Source organism: Mus caroli, chromosome 15 (assembly GCF_900094665.2).
Source record: "Mus caroli chromosome 15, CAROLI_EIJ_v1.1, whole genome shotgun sequence".
In the NCBI taxonomy this organism is placed as follows: domain Eukaryota; kingdom Metazoa; phylum Chordata; class Mammalia; order Rodentia; family Muridae; genus Mus; species Mus caroli.
In genome coordinates, this window is record NC_034584.1 from 30,381,679 (window position 1) to 30,406,978 (window position 25,300).

General features: G+C 37.5%; 1 protein-coding gene and 1 non-coding gene across 5 annotated transcripts in view; both read left to right on the forward strand.

Annotated features, from left to right (window-relative positions):
- Vps13b (vacuolar protein sorting 13 homolog B) overlaps positions 1-25,300 on the forward strand; it is a 543,216-nt gene that overhangs the window by 71,739 nt on the left and 446,177 nt on the right. For all 4 annotated transcript variants that reach the window (XM_021183993.2, XM_029469591.1, XM_029469592.1 and 1 more), the window contains exon 17: positions 8,187-8,368. In XM_021183993.2, the coding sequence (XP_021039652.1) occupies positions 8,187-8,368 (182 nt within the window). The remainder of the gene's footprint in view (positions 1-8,186; positions 8,369-25,300) is intronic.
- On the forward strand, positions 23,653-23,782 carry LOC115029476. The gene has a single exon (XR_003835051.1). It is a non-coding gene; the product is annotated as a small nucleolar RNA SNORA17 (small nucleolar RNA).

Consider the following 25,300-nt stretch of genomic DNA (forward strand, 5'->3'; position numbering starts at 1 on the left):
CATAGATCTCATGGCCACATTATAATGCAGAATACATTTAGGTCAGTTTAAAAAAATCCCTGTTTTTTCAGTCTTAACAATGTTTAAAGTCCTAAGTTTCTTCTGAGACTCAAGGCAACCTCTTAATTGTAGTCCTCTCTAAAATTAAAAGCAAATTTATTTCTAACATATTATGACAGAATATACAGTACCATTCTCATCAAGGAATCATGGCATAGTGAGGGAAATGCTGGACCAATGCAAGGGTGAAACCCAGCAGGACAAACACCAGTTCCTGTTAAAGGGCTTAGATGGTTCTGCCCTTGAGCTTTGCTTCCTGCAACATCTTCCTCTCTCTCCTCCCCCCACCCCCTTTCCCATTTCTCTCTCTCTTGGGCTGTTTCCCCTTCCCCCTATATTCAGCTCTCCTGGAAAGGTATCATATGGCCAATATCTCCAGTATCTCGGGGATTCCAGGGAAATCCAGGCTCACTTTCACAGTTTCATACAGTGGTCTTGCAGGGATTCTGCCCTCTCAGAGCCTTCACATAGGGACTGTCCTGCAACACACTGCTTGGCCATGGCGGCATTCTGAAACTGTGGATGAAGAATCCATGACCCCTTCTTCCTTAGGGCTCTAATTGTAGTACTGTGTGGATGAATGGTAAGTTCAGCTGCCACCTTTGGCTAGCTTATGATTCCCTTGAATCACATTAGCAGCATTAAAAAAACAACACAAAGCAGAAAATAAACTTCTTTTTTTTCTAGAAGCACAAGTTGAAAGCTTAACTGAGGGTACCCTTCCCTTTATTTCAGTGCAGATCAGACCTTTCTTTAATGGTGCTAATCTCCATAATAATTCCAGCCCCTTCTAGAGCTTCTGGATATAACATTAAGATCCCTAGTGTTCTTTTTTCTTTAAAACTGAACACTTGTATTTCTCTATGCTCTTCCCCCCTTTTACTGTAGGCTTGAGTAAGCATTATTAATAACAATCATTTCACAAATTTAATGTTATGTTATCTAGGAATTTAGGGTCAGGCAAGGGCAGAAGACTGCCAGACTCTTTGCTGAGTTTCACAAGAGTGGTCTCTGGCCTAACAGCTAATATTTTTCACCTCTGAAAACTCATGCAAACCCAAAAGTCATTATTGCTCTCAGTATACTGTTTTCCGAGCTCCTACTAGGATGGCCTCTTAAGTTCTGCTGATAATGTCCAAAGTCTTCTATATTCTCCTAAAAGGTAACATGGTCAGGTTCATAGCAATAGCCACTCTGATATTAGTTTTATTAGTTACTTTTCTGTTGCTGTGACCAAGCAGCCTTCCCAAGGACTGCATGGTTGGGAGCGTTTGTCTGGACTTATGAATCTAGAGGTGTAAAAACCAGTCTATCACTGTGAGGACATAGAAGTAAGCATGGGTGCAGAAACAGGAAGTTGAGAGCTCACATTTTTGAATGCGAGCATGAAACATAGAAAGTTGTTTTGTTATTAATATTTTGTCTTTTATCTTTAGCAGTGAGCTCTGTTTCTTAGTGAGCTGTGTTTCTTGGAGGCAGGGATATAATTGATGCTGTTTTTTAAATCCAGTAAACTGCGCTGCCTTTAGTTGGGGTCGTTTTTTAAAAGAAATGTATCAATTCCTGTCATTTTGTTAATTTTGTGTTCTTAGTTTTCCTTTGTTTAATCACTGACCTAAAATTGGTTGTTTTTGTTTGTTTGCTTTTTCTGGTCACCTCGTGGATGTAATTATCCCTTCTCCAGTCTGACGCAGTCCTTCTCAGTATCCTGTGTAGTATTGCCTTTGTTGTCATAAAGTTGCCTCTACTGTGGAAAGTGTTCTCCTTTGATCATGACTGATAGTCTGCCAGATGTCAAAGACTGGGCTAGTGTCTGTACTCTCTTAGAGCGCATAGAACACAAGTCTCCACTGCAGAATCAGCTGCTATTTTGATGGTTCTGTCCTATGGACTCGGTCTTTCTATCATGCAGCTTTCAGTGTCCTTTCTTTGTTCTGTAAATTTAGTGTTTTGACCATGGAATGACTTGGAGAATTGGCTTTCTGGTCCTGTTAATTTGCTGTTCTGTATTCCTCTTGAACCTTTTCCCCATGACTTCATTGAAAATATTTTCTGTGTCTTTGAACTGGGTTTATTCTCTGTGGTCTTCCCACATGTTTTCTTTTTTGTTTTTTAAATTTATCATTTTCCTTGACAGAGTGATCCATTTCCCTTACCTATCTTCAAACATGAATCTTCCGCTTTCCACTTGATCCATTCTATTGGTGAAGTTTTCCATTGAATTTTTTTGAAAAATTTATTTATTTATTTATTTATATTTGTATAGTGTAGGTGTCTTCAGACACACACGAGAAAAGACATCGGATCCTATTACAAGAGAGCAGGCTGAGCCACCATGTGGTTGCTGGGAATTGAGCTCAGGACCTCTGGAAGAGCAGCCAGAGCTCTTAATCACTGAGCCATCTTTCTAGCCCTCCATTGAAGTTTTATTTGACTGACTAAATTTTTTAATTCAAGTTTGATTTCAGCTTGAAGTTTCTTTAGGAATAATAATAATAATAATAATTATTATTATTCCTCCTCCTCTTCCCCCTCTTCCCTCCCCCTCCTCCTTTTCCTGCTTCTCCTTCCCTCTCTTCCTCACCTCTTCCTCCCTTCTTTCTTCCTTTATTTCATTGTTTCTTTGTTTCTTCTTTTGTTTATTTGAGACAGGGTATTTCAGTGTAGCCCTGTCTGTCCTGGAACTTGCTCTGTATACCAGGCTGGCCTTGAACTCACAGATATCCAACTTCCTCTGCTTCCCAGTGCTTGGATTAAGGGCATGCACCATCACCACCCATCTGTTTCTTTATTAAGTTCTATTTTTATAATGTTAATTTCTTATTTTATTCAACTATATTTTCACAGTCATCATTCTGGCATTTTTAACATTTCTGAGTTTCTTGAGTATATTTAAAATTGACAATTTGAAATTATTGTCTGTGAGGAAGAAGTCTGTGGAAGTGTCAAAGGATTCCACACATTGTCCTTAGGTCACAGTGTTTGAGGTCATTGTGGGATCAAGTGGTGCTACCTGGGGGAGTTGTTTTTTGAAAACTCATTTTTGATAGTAGCTACTCTGTGACTATGAGGCAATCTATTGTGATTTTAATTTGAGTTACCATTATGATTTATGATGTTGAGAATCTTTCATGGGCTTAATTGGTAATTTTCATGTTCTGGGGAGAAATTTCTATTCAAGTGTCTTGTCTTTTTAAAAACCTGATTAAAAAATTCTTGAGTCTACATGTTCTTCATGTGTTGTGTAAATGAATCCACAATTATCTATACATTTGCAATGAGTTCCCTCCTATTCCATGTTGGCATATTGCTTCAATGTTACCTTAATGTACTCCAAGACCAAAACCTCATTTTACCTCACTTAATCTTTAGCATGATAGTTTCTTAAAAATTGGTATAGCTTGACTGTTTTAAAAATAAAAATCCTAACCATTTGATTTTACCAACTGATTTTACCATTTGGCTCAGGAGCCAAATGCTGTGGTAAAAGCCTGCTGGCTCTGAGAGACAGAGAAAACATCCAGCTGATCTTCCTACTCCACTGATGTCCCAGAAGGAAAAAAAAGGCCCTTTCTCCTTCTCCATAATACCCTTCAGCCCTCTCAACTTCCGTATGTACACTCCCAGTCACTGGTTGCTTTCTCTGCCCCTTTACCTACCATTGACTTATTTAATTGGTTGATAGAAAGCTCTTGGATAAAAGGTGTGTGCTAGGGCTCAGCCACACCACAAGGCTTTCCCAGTTCAGAATCTGGAGGTTCACAATGCCTTGTAGCACTTGACCAATATACATTTGGAGAGGAAGAGAAAGATGAATGTTTTTGGTTATTTCTGTGTTTTCCTCTCAGAAGTCTTTCTTGTGGTTTGGAATAGATTGTTTCTTCTCTGCAGGAAAATTTGACTTATGCAGTATAGAGAGTAGGAAATTCTGTTTTGCTTAATGAAAGTCTTCAGTAGACACTGTAGTCATTTCAGCAGATAGTTTCAGTGGTACTCAGAGAATAAATCAAATAAACACATAGCTGATGTCTGAGATTGTCCAGACTTTTATAATATAGTACACAAACTGGATATCTGATGAATAATAGAAATTTATTATTTCACATTTCTAGGGAAAATGGCAAGGATGGAGGCACTTGTGGTAAATCTCCAACTCAAGCCTGTGCAAGAAAAACACAACTTAATTAATATGAATATAAGCTTCGCACCTAGGTTGGGCAGATTGACCACTATACTACTATATTTCCCAGCTATGAGATCCCTTATAACTTGTGGTTTCTCTAGGCCACCTACTTCTGCTCCCTTTTCCTTCTAGCCCTTCCTCTTCAGTCTTCCTCTCTCTCCCTCCTCTCCTCGTTCTTTCTCCTCTCCTCTCTCCCTCTCTATCTAAAACTTTTTAGCTCTACCTTCCCTTCCACTGTCCAATCACAGGCTCTAGCCTTAATTTTATAAATTAAAATGGGGAGAAAGTTCACAGGAAGTAACCTGAGTATGTGATTCACTCCTCTTCCCAGGCAGTCCCTCTTGGGGAGGGGGAATTAACATCAAAATATAAACAACTCCAGGGCAATCCACAACATTTCCCCCTTTTTGTCCAATTAAAAGGCTCTTTTCTCTCAGATATAAATTGAGTACAACTGTTACTACTCTACAATTTGTAAAGTATAAGATACACTAACACCCAGTCCATCAATTTGTCAGTTAGACAAAATACTCTATCATATTTTCTAACTGAAAGAATTATGATTCTATCCCTGAATTACATTTAAATTTTTAGCCTGTGACATCAGTTGAAAAACATGTCATCTACTCTATAAACTCTCTCTATGTTAAACAACTTGAGTTTGATTATGAAACTAAAACTAGTCTTTAACCTCATCAGAAATCCGGGAATGACTAAATATTATCTGAAAATATAGGAAGCACAAAACATAGCTTTGGAAACTTAGCCAATTTGTAGAGACAGTTGACTACCTGGACAGTCCCCCATTCTTGAACATCTTGGAGCACCTATCTTCAGACATCTGACAGACTTGTAAAACAGAATTATTTGAAGAACTGGTGAATCTGTCTCAGAAAAGCCAACATTCTACTATTCTGCAAAATGTGTCCTCTGAACAGTATTGTCTGCAGATGAAGTGGTCAATTTCTGCCCAGTGGCTGCCTTGCCATGATAAACAACCTTGCCTGGAGGTGAAGATGCTCAATATCTTCTTTGAACCAAGAATGGGGTGCTGTCCAAAGCAGTATGTCTCACTGTCAAATGATTAAATAGCATTAAATGTCACAATCTATGGATTTCTGATGTTTTTTGAAGACTATCAATTTAAGGTAAACTGAACTGTTAAACCTTGGCTACTCTCAGCTATTTCTAATTGAAATAATTGAAATTCCCTATGTGACTTGGGCAAAATCTGTATTTTAATCTATCCTTAAAAGCAAATAAACCAAACCAAATAAGTAGTCTCATATATTAACTCTATTTTGAAAACAAAAATGACCTAATCTTATTTTATTGTACAGGATATAAGCAATAACAAAAATACATTTTGGGAACTGCTCTAAATTGTCAAGCTTTGAATTTGGAAACTCTATGTGAGTCTTTAGATCCAGCTGTTGCTGAAATATTTTTTTCAATTGCTATAAATTTTGTCTTGAAGCTAATGGCTGATTGTTCCTGAGGTGTACATTTGGCAGACATTTTATAGTTTCTGTAGGAAGTTGAGTAGATCGTTTTATTTCTTTGTGTCCAGTAGTAATATCCACATTTCTGAATTGTCTTCTTATGTATTGAAAACAAGAATTTAAAAACTTAAGACATCTTATATTGGCAGAGAAAATTCATTGCCTCTGTATTGTGATTTGTCAGGAAATGGTGAATCATATTCTTTTAAATTCCTTGTAGTTAGGGTATATTTATTTAAAGTATTTGCTACTATGCAATTAAGATCTACTTGTTTCTGTTTCCTTCGGTTTATCCTGGAGTTTGTCCAGGTTGAATTTCACGGAGCTGTTTATTCCGCTAGTTACACTAGGGTTTATTTTTCCCTCGAGAGTAATGTTTGGATTGATAGTTTCTAAACCTATTTCGTAAAATGAACATATATTCATACCAAGATTTCTGAATATGAGTATAAGACACTTGCCACATAAATGGCCAACATTAACTCTTAAAATGCAACTTGGTTATATTTTAAGACAAATCTAGAATATGTTATGTATTTTACTATTATTTTTATCTTGAGCCTCTTTGTTTTAAATAAATGTGCAGTGGTATAAATCACAAGGAAAAGTCACACTTTTATTGTGTATTTTCACTGGCATTTTAATGAGTCCCCAAGTAGCTTTAAGTTGTAAAATCTATTGATCTTTAAATTTTTCTGAAGCAAAGATGGCATAATTTGAGGACTCGATGAAATGTATAATAGAAACATGGCATTTGTTATTTACCTAGCTTGCTAACTGGTGAGATACAATTTCTTTCTTTGACAAAAGAAAGAAAAGCCTTCTCTATTGAGTTACATTAACAGTAGTAGGACCATTGTATCAGCTACTGTGTATTGCCAAATCATTTTAAGTTTGTTTAATTTAGTTAAAATATTAATTTAAAAAGACGTGTAACAAGCCATACTTTTGATTGGTATAACTGAAAAATAAAACCTTCAAAGTGTCATGTATATATGGCAAAATTATCTTGATTACTATTGAATAGTAATATGCAAAATGTATTTTCTTTGATAATAAATCTGAAGAAGAGAATTACTCTCCAACCTTGGGAAATACTTAAATGCATAATAACTAAATTTTTTAAAATTGGCCTAAAATTGGATGTGTTTTTATTTTTGCCAGTGTAATACAATGGGAAGCATTTTTTTTTTTTTACAACATCTGATGGTTTGAAATTTAAAGTACTGTATAACGGAGCTAAATGTATTCTGAGATTAAAAAAAGTCTCACTTGAACTGAGTATCCCCCTTGGTAATTTCAGCTGACAGGAATGAGGTTCTTTAAGGATCATGGCTTTTGCTGTGCTCCAGTGCCCAATGCTGTGTCAGGATGAAAGTACAACATGTTGGTTCATGAAACTAGGTTCACATAGATGTCCCAGGTGTCTGTGTTCTTTATTAGTGGTAGTAGTTGTAGAATCTTTATTTGTTCAGGAATGCAGATAGAGATTTGAGAAAAAGATTTAGAAAATGATGCACAATAGAATTAAATATTGTTTTGTGAATTCTATCTGATTTGCTTCCATTGTTCTGATCAGTACAGTTTTACTTATTTGGTGTAAAGAATGCCTTGTGCAGTGTACATTCATCTTCTAGCTTATTCCCTTTAGTGCATGACGAGGATCGTAGATTGAGGGTAAATTTAGGTAGAACTATTTGATGCTGATGAATGTTGGAAAGTTGTGGTGGCTGTCTTAATGTGTCTACTTCATTATCTGGCATGCTAATAGAGGTAGGGCAGTGTGATGTCTTCCCGTTGCTGTTGTGACTTTGTCTTTTTTAGGGAGGGCAATGCTCACTTGAAGCCATGTTGCTAGGATGCTGTAGGGGATTTTTTCCCTTCCCTTTAAAGCAAAATTTAGCATTTTAATAATTTATATACTTCAGTGCCTTAAAATATTTTTATAATGTGGCAATTATAATCCCTTTTTAATTTCAGAACATTTTCAAAATTAAAAAAAAATTCAGGCGTATGGGGAAATGCGTCAGTTAGTAACGTGCTTTCTGTGAGTTCTGGATGTGGTGATGCATCTGTGTAATACCAGCTACCCTGATGGAGGGAATGGGGTTGGGGCTAAGACAGGAAGATCCTTGCTACCTGCCAGTCTAGCTAAATCAGTAAGTTTCAGGTTCAGTAAGTGGACCTGCCTCAGAAAATAAAGTACAGACTGATTGAGGAAGACACCTGTTATTGGCTTCAATCTTCACTATCCACACACGTGTACACATGTATGCACATATATGAACATATACATGACTGTGTATACACATGCATACCACACATACAAACAATGTGAATGTATACCTTTTCCCCCTTTTGTAGTACACTTCCTCTAGTATGTTGTGTATAAACACTATTTACTTACTTATTTGTATTTTTCTTTTTACTTTCATGTATAGGACCAAAAGATCTCAGACTGTTGTAACTGAGGGTATTTTTGAGCTCCCAAATCTCACAATTCAAGCTACAAGAGCACAGACACTTTTGTTGCAAGCAATATATCAAAGTTGGTCTCATATTGGAAATGTCAGCTCTCCAACAGTAAATGAAGCTTTGATGAATGAAGTCTTCCAAATGACAGGTAAGAACACACTTTTCATCATAAGGAAAGTCTGTTGTAGAGATGAGATTTATCCTTCCCTTTTAGATTTTCTGGTTTATTGAAAAATTAGTTTTCAAAATATTCTTTAATGATCTTTACATTCCATCCATTTATATCTGTGGTAATGTACCCCACTTCTCTAATATTTGTCTTCTCTATTTCAGCTTGTTAGTTTGGCTAAAGGTTTGTCAATCTTGCTTAGTTTTTTTTAACTCTATTTTAACCTTTTTTTTTTTTTTTGCCATTTATGACTTCTTTTCATCTTCTGTGTTTGGCTTTGGGCTGTTTTTTTATTTTTAAGACCTTAGTTACGTGGCTATGCTAATTAGTTGTGCTCTTTCTGATGTAAGCATAGTTATTCATGCCCATAAAAGTCCCTCTAGAACCACCTTTGCTGTTTAAGTTTTATTTTCATTTGATTGTAGGAATTTTTTTCTTTTTCTCTTTTTTTTTTTTGGTTCCAAAAAAACCAGAATAGAAGAATTGACTTTGTCATTCCAAAGTCAATTCTTCTATTTCCATGAGTTTTTCCAGTTTTTTTTTTTTTTTGCTATTTATTTATTTATTTATTTATTTAATTCAGTTACAATACAATAAAAGTCATGGATTTATTTTAGTAGTTTTATGTTGGTCAGTATTTGCTCTATTGTATTTTAGAGAAAGTTGATAAGCTGTGTAGTATAAAGTAGTTTCTGGTTAGATTGTTGTGAAGAGGAGTAGGGACAGGAGACTGTCATTCACTGAGTTGATGCCATCGCATGGCAGTAGACAGGGAGGACATTTGTTTGCTGTTGTCTTTGTTCTCTCTTTCTAGGTTGGCCTCACAGTTGGGATCCTACTTTTGTTATTACCTCCTGAGTGTTGGGATTACATGTGTGCAGCCACACCATGCCTCTCTCTTCTTTTATGGCCATACTTTGATGAGATTGGCATTCCCTCTTCACCTCATAAAGGGCCTGCATTAAGGAAGTTTTTTACTCTCTTGCCAGGCAGCAGTGCACACAGCTTTAATCCCAGCATTCAGGAGGTAGAGGCAGGTGGAATTCTGAGTAGGAGGTCAGCTTAGCCTACAGAGTGAGTTCTAGGCCAGCTAGTGCTGCACAGAGAAATCCTGTCATGAAAAGAAGCAAATAAACAAACATAGTTTCTGCCATCTCAGTACCTCACAGAAAGGATTAAACTCCAGAACTTCATCTCTTGTAGAACACACTGAAACCACATGCAAGGTGCAGCCTTTAAAAAATGTATTATTTCTTTTACTTTTGAGATTATAATTACATCACTTCTCTCTTCTCTTTTTTCACTCCAAACTCTCCCATAACCCCCTTTTTGTTTCTTTCAAATTTTTCATTAATTGTTGTTATAGCCATCTGTATATGTATCCATACTCTTTTTATTTAATTGGGTATTTATTTCATTTACATTTCCAATGCTATCCCAAAAGTCCCCCACACGCTCCCCCACCCACTCCTCCACTCCCACTTCATGGCCCTGGTGTTCCTCTGTACTGAGGCAGATAAAGTTTGCACGACCAAGGGGCCTCTCTTTCCAGTGATGGCCGACTAGGCCATCTTCTGATTCATATGCAGCTAGAGACACGAGCTCCAGCGGGTACTGGTTAGTTCATATTGTTGTTCCACCTATAGGGTTGCAAGACCCCTTCAGCTCCTTGGGTGCTTTCTCTAGCTCCTCCATTGGGGCCCCTGTGGTCCATCCAATAGTATCCATACTCTTAACCTGCTCAGTCTGTGTAATGTCGCTGTGTGTATGTTTTCAGGGCTGACTGTTTGGTACTGGATAATCAGTTGGTGCTCTCTTCTGAGTTCTGAAGTTGGCTGAGGCCATTCATAGACGTAGTGTTTTATAGATAAGATTCAGAAAGGACCGCATCTGTTTCTCAAGTGATTTGTCTCTCTCTGGGGGTCTTATTTGTTTGACTGCTTATCTCACTGCTCACAGCATTCATGAAAAGTTAAAATTTCTAGTTGTTGTGAATTGGCTAAAATAGCCTAAAATTGTTAGTAAACTGGAGGTATTGATTTTTCTTTATAATGCCTCATTTTTTTTCTAAGCAAATTTATTTTTCTTTCTCTTCATGAATTTATAAAATGAACTGTGACATGAAAAAATATTCTGGTAATTATCCTAAATTATCATTCTTAAGCATTAAAAAATGTCTTGGACAAATTTCAGCAATTCAGTGTTTTGTAACATGGCATACTTTAAGATCTTAGTTTAGTGGAACTAATGTTTTAGAGCCTGGGGAATTGGGAAGATTGTATTGTTAGAAAATGTTACTTTTTTTTTTAAGGGCTTGAGAAAATGGAATAAATAATTTAAAACACTTAAAATAGATGGAGGGAAACTTACCTAAAAAATATTTTTAAAGCTAATTTTTCCAAGTGGATAGTTTTTTGTTATTCCCTTACCAGGCCAACCCTCTTGTGTATATTTCAGTGCTAATATACTATTTATAAAATTGTACACCAAATTTCCCTGCTGAAGATCCTGAAAGTATATATACATTTTGGGTATAAAGTTTTAGCATTTTATGCTCTTGTATATGAGTATTGTCAATACACAATGTTTTTTTAAACTTTGTTTAATGCAGTTTGTTGATACATGGAGTCTTTAGCTTTAAAACAGTTTTAAATTACTACATTAATAAAAGATTTTATACTTAAGTTACAGTTTGTGGATAAGAACATTTTTCCACTCTGCAGTTGGGTGTATACCACTTTCTACCATCTTCATTTGCCGTAGCCTATTTTCTTGTTTCCTAAGGTGGTCATATCATCCACCGAGAGTTAATAAGGAAACAATAAGGTTTTCTTTCATTTCTGAACTTGTTTCTGATTTATTGTACATTATTTTGTTTGTTTGTACTCCCCTCCATCATACTCCCCTCTGTTTTCCTCTTCTTTGATCACTAATACTATTTCCACTCAAGTCCTTTGCCTTGATCTTAATGTGAAGCTAATTATCATTGACTTGTTCTTATCAAAATTTCATTGTTTAATATAAATCAATCTACGTTTGCTTTCTCCTCATCATGTCAGAAAGGCTTTTCTTTTATTTCTTTCCTCTCTGCCATTCCTTCTGCTCTGTTTCTGTATACAGAGTTTTTTTTTTTTTTTTACCTTGCAAGTAACCTTTTCAATATGTTTTAATATATTCCTAATGTTGTATTTACAACCATAATAAACTTTAAAACATTACCCAAAAGAACCGTGTGTGTGTGTGTGTGTGTGTGTGGATTTACTAACCTTCCAACCCTTTTAGCCATAGTCAGAGATTAATCTAATGCTTGACTGTTTGGGTTTGTCTAACTTTGAGCAATTTTGTAGCAGTGAATTAGTTAAACCGCTTTAGCTCCCAGCAGTTCTCTGGAGCACTATACCTGCCCAAGAGCTTTCTGGATTCGTGAATGAAAGATAGACAGGCAGACAGACAGACAGACAGACAGACACAAACACACACACACACACACACACACACACACACACACACACACTAGCTAATTTTGATATACCTTGACTAGCTCAATGGCTGGGCACTTCGAAATCTCCCTGAGGCTAGCAAACACTCCCTTCCAGTATTGGGAGTTAACATCTTTTAAAATCTGTATTTCTTCTCTGCTACCCCAGACCCAATTGGGGAAGAGGCCCCTAGGTCCACTTTCCTGGATTCTTACATGCCAGCGGGGCTTAAGTTGCATCTTTCTTCTTCCCAGTCAAGCCCCAACCCATCTCCCTGCCCAGCCATTGGCTGTATAGCTATTCTTTATTATCAATCGAAGCCAGCTTTGGGCAGGGACCCTCAAGCCTAGAAGCATGGCTTTTGGGAGCCAAAATAAGACAAAGTATTAGAACCAATTCCCAACACAATTCATATAAATAGAGCCTGTAAAACATGTATTTGTATGTGACTAAATTTTTAGCAGAACATTTTCAAAGTACCTGTAGTATAGAATGTGTCATTTTTGAATCCATTTTGTATTGCTATAACAAAATACCTAATTTAGGTTCATTATAGGTTAAAGAGATTTTGTTCACAAATTTGGCTAGAGGTTTCAATGTGGAATGCATGTTCTACTTCACTCTTTTGAGGACCCTTCAGTGGGTATCACAGGCTATAGACATAGAAGGAAACATGGCTAGTACAGCAGGGAGCAAGCACACTTGGCCTTAGTTAATATTAAATGTTCTTGTAAGAACCAGCTCCTCCTGAAGTCAGCAGCACCCCTTTCCTATCTTTTTATTTTATGTGAATGAGTGTTTTGCCCAAATGTATTTAAGTACACTATATGTGTGCCTGTACCTGCGGTGTCTAGAAAAGGGTGTTTGATCCCCTGGAGCTAGAGTTAGAGGTAGGTTTGAGCTGCCAGATGGATGCTTGAAACTGAACCTGGGTCTTCTGCAAGAACAGCTAGTGCTCTCAACACTCAGCTATTTCTCTAGCTGCCAATTTCCATTTCTTAGTGGTTTCACCACCTTAACATTGCCATTCTGGAGATTGTTTCCAGTCTCCAGAATGAAACTTTGTGGAACACACTCAAGCATGGAGCCTTTTATTATAGAATAATAAAAGGCACTCTGTGTGTGCGCGTGCGCGTGTGTGTGTGTGTGTGCGCGCGCGTGTGTGTGTATTTCATATTTCGTTCATCATTTGGTAGATATGTAATTGTTAATCTTGTTGGCTGTTGTGAAGTGTTATGACTAGTGCTATAGTTTATGTGAACACATGCTATCATTTCTCCAAATGCTCAATACTTTCAAGGGTAGAATTGCTAGGTCATGTAGGCCCACTGTATTTAATCTTTCGAGGACCTGCCAAACTTTCTCCATATCTATACCACTTTACAGTCTTATTTGCGGTGTGTGATGTTGTGCCTGTCTCTCCACAACTTTGCCGTACTTTTATGCTGCTAGCCATCGATGTGGTTGTTAAGTGGTAAATTTGAGGGTTTGATTTTCTTTTGTTTCATGGATAATGCTGTTGACAATATTTTTATGACTGTATTTGCTATTTATATATATTCCATTGAAAACATTTGAGTCATTTATTTTTAAAATGTATACGATCTTTTTGTTTTGAATTATGTAAATAAACTCTTTATAAAATGTTGACTACAATTCCCTTATAGCTTTCAGATATTTTGAGTTCATTTTACTTTTCAGATAATGTCTTAGGGTTGTACAGACACCATGACAAAGGCAACTCTTATAAGGACAACATTCAGTTGGGGCTGGCTTACATGTGCAGAGGTTCAGTCCATTATCATCACATGGCAGCATCCAGGCAGGCATCGTGCAGGAGAAGCTGAGAGTTCTACATCTTCATCTGAAGGCTGCTAGCAGAATACTAACTTCCAGTCAGCTGAGATGAGGGTCTTAAAGCCCACATCCACAGTGACACACCTGCTCCAACAAGGCCACACTTCCAAATAGTGCCAGTCCCTGGGCTAAGCATATCTAAACCATGACAGATGGTGACCTTTTCTCTAATATTTTCTTATATTTTCCAATACATCTTGTACAGTGATCTCTTTTTTATTATTTAGAAATGATATGATTCTTATTTTATTTACTTTTTGTGCTTCTTGGTCTTTATTAATTTTAGACCTTTTATTCTTCCAAACTTTTTAAATAACCTAGACACATTTCTGGTCCTGTACTGCTCACCTTATCTTTTAGGGCAAACAGTTCGAATTAAGTTCTTTTAGTTCTATAAGACGTGCATGTTGGATACATGTGTGCGTGTGCGTGTGTGTAGAGATCATGCATATTTGGTATGTGCATGGCCACCTGAGAGTCCTATCCTGCTGGAGGAAACTGGGATTTCACAGTTTTTGGAAAGTTTATTTATTGTCAAGTTACAGTTTTACTAATTCATGAACTATAAGTTGTAATTTATTAGTAGGATTTTAAAGTCAACTTTACTGACTACAACTAAGAGTTTGAAAAAGGTAGAATTCAATAAAACATTTGTAATATATTAAGCAAAATGTTAGGTTTGTTCTTTTTAATTGTAAAAGTTACACATTATTGCTAAATAAAATTAATGTTCTGCTTTTAGGTAGGAATATGGGTATAATTTTATACAGTTGCTCGTTTAGTATTCCAGTTTTAGAAACTAAGAGGATGGCAGTCACGTCCAGATGAAAATTTACCTTCAGAGGAAAGAAAAGGAAAACAGTTTTTATAGTAACTAATGCACTTCTTTTGGAATTCTATAACTTCTCACTTAGAAAGTGTAGTGTTGATTTTTATGCCCCTTTGGAAAATAGACAGTGTTTACAACACTATTAAAAATATATGCATATATATGTAAACTATTCTCATAATTAAGCATTTTCAACAAAAGCTGTTCTTTTTTCAAATTGATATCTAAATATACATGATTCTATGATTATGAGAATTTCAGAGAATTAATGAAGAGAGACCAGTACTAATTTGTAAGATGATACAAATCATTATATTATTAAAAGGAAATAGATATTCAGTAGTTAAGTTTTATATACATTGTTTATATTTTTTATATAGTGGAAAATTAGATAAATCAACTGAAAAAATTCTCATGTTGGTAGAGAGTTATTTCACTGCTGGTATAGAATTATTTCACAGCTTTAAAAAAATATATATATATTTATATATATATATATATATATATATATATATATACACCTTTTTTTTTTGCACTTAAAAAACATACCTGTTTATTTAAACCATTTTTTTTCATCTTAGAACCTGCAGGTCTTAGGTCTTGTCTCTGTAATGTAACACTGGATGTTTGCTTTTCATTTGGTCTCAGAGTGTGCAGCAGCATGTGTCTTCATCTGTTCATCCTAACTGTTGGTAGTATTGTTACCATACATGTGGAGCTCTGTTTTATTTCAAACATCAAAAATTCAAACATCTCTAGGAAGAAAACAAGTTTTCCTCTGATAATCTAAGTTATGTTAATAATGTATCACAGAAATAAGAGATTATTTTGGTGTGTTGTACTATAGCATGACCTTCTATCTACTTTTGAATGGATTTATTTATGGGACCTTATGAGAGTGTATGTGAATATGGGGTTATTGAAGCTATGTTGATGATTCTATTCTGAACTGTGGACAGCTAGAAGCAAAAGTGTTTTAAGATACAGGTTTATGTTAATTTTTGTTTGTGACTACCTTGGTCAGAATCTTAGTTAAGGTTCCTATTGCTGTGATTAACACTGTGGCACAATCAACTAGGCACAACAAGATTTGTTTCTTCACACAGTTTTGTAGTCCATTGTCTAAGGAAGTCAAGGCAGAAACCTGGAGGCAAGATCTGATGGAGTCATTTTCTTACTCACTTGAGGTTTCCTCCACCCACATGACTCTAGCTTGGTACAAGTTGACATGAAAACTAGCTAGCAGTCTTGTGATATAGATATTTTTTTTGTTTTTAAGTATTAACACTTAGGAGAGATGACTTAACTGGAGTGTGATAACTGATCTTTTAAATCCTGTTTTCATTCTTAAACAAAAACCAAACCCACTAACCAACCAACCAAACAAAACCCTGATCCTCAAGATTGCAAGGCTTCAGAGGGAAAGTAGGCTATGTTTCTGTTCTACCTGGAGTCTACTTGTTCAGTTGTTTTGTTGAGCAGATGGATGATAAGGTAAAGTTAAATTGAAAGAGGACTGCAAGAAAATTACCATAGAAGACAGTGATGTTGCTGATAAGAATACAATTCAAGAGGTTATGTTTTGTTTGAATTTAGAGAAAAAAAGTCTTCATTGGGTCTCTTTAATGTGCTTGATTTCAAACTGCCAAACATAGTTCTTAGAAACCTGGGATGGAACACCTATTTGTAACTTGATGGTTCTTAAATGCATTTACCTTCCTTTTAGCCCACCACCCACCAGAGGTAGTGGGAAGAAAGGATACGGGAGAAGTGAGACTTTTTAGAAAGGTTCTTTGGAGCAACTCCCATCTGTGTTGTCTGGAAATTGGCATTTCAATTCATAGGTTAGCAGTGGCAGCTTGATCCATTAACAAACACTTCATAGATACACCAGCAGTCCAAATCGGGATAGCAAACATGAATCAGCAACAGTGGCACAACCTAGCAAAGACAGCCAGGCCTCAGCTTGGCTTGAGTCAGCAGGAGGGACCAAGAGGAACGCCGGAAGTTGGGCTGCGCCTCTCTCAGCGAAGAGTGGAGAACCATAAGCATTGCACAGCTAGCTCTATAAGCAGCCCAAACTCAGCCTCCATCACTGTCTGTCCCTTGAGTCCTATTTATATTCTCTAAACATCACATGTCCTCCATGAGTCTTGTCTCAACATGGGTTTCCCAGCTGACATCACTGCCAATCAGCCCGAGCATGAAGAAGTAGCAAGAAACTGCAACATACCACCAGAAGGTTTTTGGAGTGGTTCTCTTTATGGAGTCTCAACAAATGCAGTTCAACTATGCAGTGTAGGGCGGCCCAATACATATCTGTTGTTAGCAGAGAAACCTTTGATAACATACTTGCTTTAGCAGAACATACTTTCTCCTGTGTCTGCTTCAGCTACATGTTCTTTCATTTGTTTGCCCCAGCAAAACATCATCCATTGACTTTCCAAAGAACCCTTAAGTTTCCACTTCACATTTTCTTAGTTTTGCCGAGTCCAAAGTAGGGTGCTACAACACACATATACATGGGTATGGCAGTGCAGTAGGACTATAGCAAGAAGAAACCCTGTCCTTTCCTTTGTTTACATGCTGTATATGTATCTGTGAACATTTTCCTTTTGTGAGCTGCATCTTGTTAGGAGTGCATACCATAAACTCTACACGAATAGTCTGAGTTGGCTCATCTATTTTAGGATGACATTTCTTTTACATTAATTCAGTTGGCTTCTTTCCAGTAATATCGTTGCCAGGTTATAGACCTACAGATGGGAAAATTTACACTCAAAGTGATTTAGTACTCTTCCCTCCCCCCAAATTATTACATCATAGCTATTGACTAAATCCATTTTTGAAGTAAGATATTTGGATCTTTCTAATTATTAAATTACTTTCCTGTTGTATGAGACCTGAATTAATAGGTAAAGATTATTATCTACTAACACATTAGAAATTATTCAATGAAAGTCTAATTCTTAAGACTCATTTGAAATGTAAATTATGAATACTATATGAGAGTTATAAAGTTTGTGCTTAATTTGTATTTTTTTCTGGGATCATTATTTTATGTAGGTTTGTTATCAATATATTTTTTAAATGATTTCTTTATTTTATTTATATGAGTACACTGTAGTTGTCTTCAGACACACCAAAAGAGGGCATTGGATTTCCATTATAGATGGTTGTGAGCAAACATGTGGTTATGGGAATTCAACTCAAAGTCTCTAGAAGAGCAAGAGTCAGTGCTGTTAACCACTGAGCCATTTCTCCAGCCCCTGTTGTTAATATTTTTGACAGTCACCAAAACAGAACTATTAACTCTTGTAATTTTTTCCAGAAGATAAAATACAAAGTTATATTTAAATTTGGTTTGCTTTGGAAAACAAGAACTTTTAATTTCTCTCTATTTAGATTGTTATTTTGTTGACTTTTTAGTTCCTCTGGTCTGATATTTGTAGGGAAATAATTGACAGATTTATAAAGTTGTATGATAATCATCAAATGAATACACAATTTCCCCCTTAAGTGATGTCTTAATGTTAGAACACAAATCTACTTTCCAGAAAGTAACTGTAAAAGTATTTTATGCAAGGCTTCATATGGGATACTGTAATGGTTGAATAATAAATTTTACCTCATAAAAATGAAATTCAATAATACAGTAGCTTTCTCAGCTCAGTAGCATCTGGTCTATTCTCTCGAGAGCCAATATTTTCCAACTCATTAGGATCATGTCATTCTGTATGTTGTCAACATTGACTTAGCCAAGCTACCTTTACTTACACAACTGCCAGACTATTAAATAGGTCTCTTGTGGAGTGAAGTCAAATATTCCTCCTACTTACTTCTGTCTTAGAAGAGAGGAAGAAAATATACATACTGTAACATTTAGACATCTGGTTTAAAACCACATCAGTGTAACGCTGAGCAAATTTACAGATTTGGTATTCTTCCCAGGTGTGCATATAAAAAGGACTTTGGAGTTATTGAATACTCTTTAACCACTTAGAAAATGAGTGCGGGATAGTGAGGTTTCCTTGTTCTCTCCCATTTCTCTTTTTAAACTTCTTTCTCTGCCCCCAAATCTGAAAACACAGCTTAAATGTTCTAATGTATATATTTTTGAGTTACTTAAAAAATATCTTGTTGTATAGTGATATTGGCTATGGATATTTGTTTATGTAATAATAATAACAATGAATTAAGTTGTATTTATGTTCCAGTGAAAAGATGAGGACTTCTTTCTTGCTCCTTCTTCATCTTTGTTGTCTTTTTGACTGGGTCTTTTATAATATCTCCTGGGCAGGTCCCTACCTGTAACGGGTCCCTTTCTCACCTCTGGAGTGAGTGGTATAGGTACTAGTTATCACACTCCAATAAAACTTCTCGATATTTAAATCTAAGCACAAAGATTACCGTTTGCAAATTTTGCACCATTTATTTAGTGTGTGTGTATATATAGTCTATATGTATGCATTGTATGCATGTGAGCATACGGGAGCACATAAAGGACTTTAAAGTGTCTTTCTCTATTATTCTTCACCTTATTGACTTGAAACAAGGTGTCTCAGTGAACCATAGCTTGAAGTTTTGACCAAGCTGACTATCCAGTGTGTCTCAGAATCTGATTCTATCCACACTCTTGTTGTAGAGTTAGTTAGAAGCATGAACAGCCATGACTGGCTTTGAATTTGTGTAATGTTTATACCGGGGATTCAAACTCAAGTCCTCTCACTTTCAGAGCAAGAACTCTTTGTCATAGAGTGGTCCCCTCAGTATCAAGTTTTCTGCACGTTAAAGTGTCTGTGTGTCTTTTACTAACTCATTTGCTGTTGCTGTGATAAAACACCATAGCTAAGGCAGCTTACATAACGTATATGAGAGTCCATCATGGTGAAGATACTTGTGAAGTGCGAGGTGTGGTGGCCAGATGAAAGAGCCTATACTTTAAACTCCAAATATGAAGCAGAACAGAATGAACTTGAAGTAGTAGAACTTTTATTCTCAAAGTCCCCCTTCAGCGACATACTTCCTTCATCAAGGTTGCACCCCAGTCCCTTCCAAACGGTGCCATCAACTGGAGACCAAGTGTTTAAATACCTGAGACCCTGGAGACCATGCATACATACATACTTACATACATACATATATTTGTTCACATAATTTAGTATATATGTATACACACATTCATAATATAAATACTTCCATTTGTCTTGGCATTGAGAATTTATTTTTCACACTTGTATTCATATACACATATATTGTACTTGTATTCATCACAAATAACTTGTAGAACTCAAGAACTAGTTAGGTTGTAACTTTCATACTGTATTCTCTTTTAGACATTTGATATGTTTATAAAGTGTTTTTTCAGATACCTCTTAGCCCAAGAATGGCTTTGTGTGTGTGTGTGTGTGTGTGTGTGTGTGTGTGTGTGTGTGTGTTTGTGTGTGTGCACACACTCTTCATCATGCTGGGCAGTGGTGGCGCATGCCTTTAATCCCAGCACTTGGGAGGCAGAGGCAGGCAGATTTCTGAGTTCAAGACCAGACTGGTCCACAGAGTGAGTTCCAGGACAGCCAGGGCTGCACAGAGAAACCCTGTCTGGGAAAAAAAAAATAAAAAAAATAAAAGGACTCGATGAATGCTAGAAAAATTTTAAATACTAGCAAATATACCCTATATAAAATCTTAGTTTTCTTTGAAGACTTGAGAAAAACTCAGTTCTTTAAGTATTTCACTAGAATTTTGAAAACTTTCTTTAGAATGGTTTGTTGGCGTTATAGAAAATCTTTTATAAACATCAAGAGTATATCTGGATGTTGGTGATGATGTGACTACCTAGGAAGGTGTTAAATTTGTTATGACTGAACCTGTCTTTATTAACTATTTGCTTATTAAGTTCAACTGTACTTATCAGTTCTAGTCACCTAATAAACTTGAAAAATATGTACTATGTCATATTCTTAGTGTAGGGACAGTTAGATAACCATAAAGAGACCTGATTATAGTGTGTATTATTTCAGCTATTACAGGATCAGATGTGACTAAAGATACACATTTTGCACCTTAAGGCTATCATAGAGCGTCTGGTAACACATTACAAACTAGACAGCTTCAAACAGCAGCAGTTTCTCATCTCATCATCTTGGAGGTCAAATGCTTGAGGTCAAGGCATTGGTAACTGTTAATTTCACCAAGGAGAACCCTTTTCTTATCCTTGGTGCCTATCAAGCTTTGCTTTTCCTTGGTTTTCAGCTCCTTCTCTAGTTCTGTCTCTGTACTGATTTGAAAATCCAGTTCTCTCTACTCCTCTTCCTCCTGCTCTTCCTTTCCCTCTTCTGCCTGGCCTTCTTCCTCTTTATAGTCTCCCCCTACTCTTCCTTTTCCTTTCTCCCTTCTTTCTTCCCCTCCTCCTTTTTTCCTTCCTCTTCCCTTTCCTTTACTTTCCCCTTTCTCCTTTTCTCCTCCTTCCCTACCTTTTCCTCTTCCCCCTTCTTCCCCATCACCCCTCTTCTGTGTATTAGTCTCTTATTTTATAAGGACAAGAGTTACTCAGTGTAAGAATCTTCCTGTAGTGAAGACATGCTTGGAGGGATAGGCTCAAGGAATCTTACTTTTTATTTAGCATCCACCAGAAGACAAGATGAAAAGGCTTCTGGCAGCCATTCTGCTCACATCTGAATGCAATCTTGAAGGGGTTTGCTTTCCTTTTTTTTTTTTTTTAAAAACTCATACATACCTCTGGCTGGATTCTTGCCCACTGCTTGCATGTCATACACTAGTCTTCCACATGGTCAGAATGAACTTGGAGTGGAACCGAGATGGGGAAAAGGACTTGGTCATCTTCCCAGAGTACAAATGTCCTTCTATGTCAGTATATGCTGGATCTCTGGTGTTCATTATTTCTAGTGGGCTTTCTTATTAAATACTGACAAGTTGGATTATGGTCTGGAGCACTAGGTGTGACCTGCTTTCTTTGCAGGCATCAAAGTGGAAGCAGTTTTACTCTGTAGAACCTGTTGCAGCACCTGTGTATGTCATTGCCAGCTTTTAGATTCATGACTTCATCCCAGAGAGCAGAAGCTGGCTGCCATTGCCACAGAGAGGATTTAAGTTATTGTTATTCATTATCACATACACAGGGACTCTGGGCCTAAAGATCATACTGAGATGTTTTTGTATGTGTTCAGATAGTGTGAAATTTGAGTCTCTTTTGTCAATATACCTTATCCTTATCACTAACATAGTGTCAGCAACTAACCATCAATGGCAACTTAGCTTACCATTATCTGAGAACTAAAGTACTGAAAAATGAAATTCAGTGCTTTGGTCCGTAATATATCACATATTAAATAATTTGTTACTGTTTTTGCTTTTCTGATTATATAATTAAGGTTATATAATCAGGGCAGGTGAGATGGCTCAGCAATTAAGAGCACTGACTGTTCTTCCAGAGGGCCTGCCTGGGTTCAATTCTTAGCGCACACACGACAGCTTACAGCTGTCTGATACTCCAGTTTCAGGGGATCCAATATCCTCATGCAGATAATACATACAAGCACAGCACCAGTGTACATAAAACTAAAATATATATATGTATATTTTATATATATATAGCCACTATTTTTAAAAATTCTCAGTGTTTGCTATGTTCTGTTTCTATCAGTAAGTTTTTAATCATTCCAACAGAATGGGAATGTTGGGAAAGTGTTATATAGGAAGATAACAAGTTATTCTAAAGTTAATGTTCAAGTGCATTTTATGTCTGTGTTTTGCTTAGATAGCACCTTTCACAGTTTTGAATAGAAGTGGTAAGAGAGGATCACTTGTTCATCTGTGCCCAGAGGGAACCACTTGGCTTTTCACCATTAAGTGAGTTGCCAGCTTTGATCTTCTTTCAGAGATCCTTGTGAGACTGAAGGAATCCTCTTTTCTTCTGAGTTTACTGTGCTTGTGCATTGCACTTCTGCTTCCTGAAGGTTCTTTAAATACATTACCCCTGGTTTGTGTTGAAGAATACAAACAAAATGAGATATGGTTGCTAAGTGTCCTGTATCCCTGCTGATGGAGATGGTGTCATGCAGTCTCCCTGAGTCCACTCGTTTGTTCTCTCAGTAGACTTAACATTTCATCTTTTCCCCTGTGAAAAAGTTGTCTAGTTTTTGAGTAATTGATCTATAATTCTATTTCATTTCCCTCTTCTTTCTAATTCTATATTTACTCATTAAAAGACCTAGATGGGAGCAATGAGATGGAAGAGAATATTGCTTGAGCATGCCAGGAATGACACACTTTCTAAGTCATGTCCATGGGAGTGAGGGTGACCCTGTGACGTGTGAGTCTGCTCCATCCTTCAGTTATGCTACATTATAATCAGGATGATGGGAAATTAGAGGAAAAGAGACACAGTTGGTAAGGAGGAGAGGAAGAATCTCAGAGAAGTGGTGTAACAAAGCTGATGTCATTGGCATTCTCAGAATTTACCTAGTGTTTTTCTTTCTTTCCTCTTGAAAACAAAAACTGAATTCAAGTCTGGGCTGACTCAGCCTCACTAGTTACATTGGCTTTATTGAAATGATGCTGTGTTTTTTTGTGGTGCTGGAGACTGATCCTGGGGCTTTACTTATGTAGACAAGTATTCCTCTTCTGAGCTACACCCTCAGCTGCTCTGCTGCTCCAAAGTCTCCTCTGTCCATGCTGTCACCACTTCAGTTAAGATGTCATTCTTTTTCTTTCTTGATCTTAATACTACTTTCTTTTTTTTAATTAGGTATTTTCTTCATTTACATTTCCAATGCTATCCCAAAAGTCCCCTATACCCTCCCCGCCCCCACTCCCCCACCCACCCACTCCCATTTCTTGGTCCTGGGGTTCCCCTGTATTGGGGCATATAAAGTTTGCAAGGCCAATGGGCCTCTCTTTCCACTGATGGCCGACTAGGCCATCTTCTGATACATATGCAGCTAGAGAGACGAGTTCCGGGGGTACTGGTTAGTTCATATTGTTGTTCCACCTATAGGGTTGCAGATCCCTTTAGCTCCTTGATACTACTTTCATAGGGACTTAAAGGAACTACTTTTGGTACATAAAGAATCACATGGCCTGCCCCTAGAAACACAGCAGGTATGACTGCTGTGTCACAAGTGCGTCAGTAGGTGGCAGAGAGAAAGAGGGTGTGTCTATGCTTAGTGTTCTAACCTATGAACAACTGAAAACAGAAAGCCTGATCAGACTAAGAGTCTGGTGCAGCACAAGCTCAGAGCAAGCTGGAGACTAGAAGAACCCCACTTGGAACTGAGGGCCATTGGTGGAAGTGAGCCTGAGATAGAGTATCCTTGCATGGGTCCACTTGGATGGGCTGGGTGAGAAGCGAACTGGAGATGACCACAAGACTGGCACCATGGGGTCTAGACAGGGAGTTAGCCTGAGACACCTACCAGTGGGGCACCTTGAAGGCATGAGTAGGGGCAGACCTTGCCTGGTGCCATAATGCACAAGCTGGGAATAGAACTCCTGAGGTCACTCCTGAGATGACTCCAGGCACTTGGAGACCTTGGGTACCTCTATGAGGAGCAAGTAAATGATAGAGAAATGGATGAGAAAGAGAAACAGAAGGGTGTGTGCACAATGAAGAGAGGCAGTACTGGAGACTCGAAGGTACCAAGGGACAGCCTGAAGTGAGTTGCCAGTAATCCCACCTGGGTCCATAGTGAGGTCCTGGCCTGTGCTGCCCCCGGCACCCATATCTGGGTCCATGGCCTTGTTAGCAGCATGTGTCTGTTACCACCAAAGGCCAGGTATATATCTCTGGTCAGGGCTGTCACCTGGGAACATATTAATATCTGATGGCTGTGCAGTACTCGCCTTGCTCTTTACCTAAGTATCATGCGAGAGCTGGCCCTGGGGGCATGAGAGCAGGAGGCCTGATCCTGTCCCATAAGCAACTGCAATGTTCCATATTTCATGATTTGCAGTTGCACTGCCTCCTCCCAACCCCATCCCAAGAATATGAGTGTGGGAGACCTGGTCCTACCATTCATTAGTCTCCCTTGTGGTGGCATACAAAAGGGAGAGATACTCTCCTACCCCCTCACCTCTCGCTGCCACCTGAGGCAGACAGAAGACCTGGCCCAAGGGTCATGAAAGTAGGAGAGTTGGCCCTGCCCCTCACCAGCTGCACCTCCTGGGAGATCAGGCCCTACACCTTGCCTAGACAGCACAGTAGAGCTAGCTAGCTTTGGATGTCATGGTTTTGTATAAGCACCGAGGGGTTGAGTATGGGAGAACCTCAGATACTTCTCAGGCTCAGATCCAAGTCTTTGAATGGGCCCATCCCAATATCAGTCCCATTAGTGAATATCTGTAGGTCATATGTTACCAATATTGATGGTATCATAAAAGCCAGAGGCCATGAACCAGACCAGGAGGTCATTGAAGTGAACAATTGCAAGACAGTGAACCCACTGAGTGGATTTCAATTGAAACCATAACATCTTCTCCAGGAAAAAAATATCAGAAATCAGACCAACTATGTAATCTGTTGCCTTCTATATATTTTCAAATTGAGGTTTGGCAAGTTTGGGTTAATGTATTTGTGCATATATGTATAGGGTCTCACTAGGTGAGACAGGCTGCCCTGTAACTTCCAGTCCTCTGCTTTTGTTTGCCAAATACAGAGATTATATGGAGACATGTTCCAACACACCCAGACTTGAGCCAAATCTTTTCTATTATTTTGTTTTTTTTTTT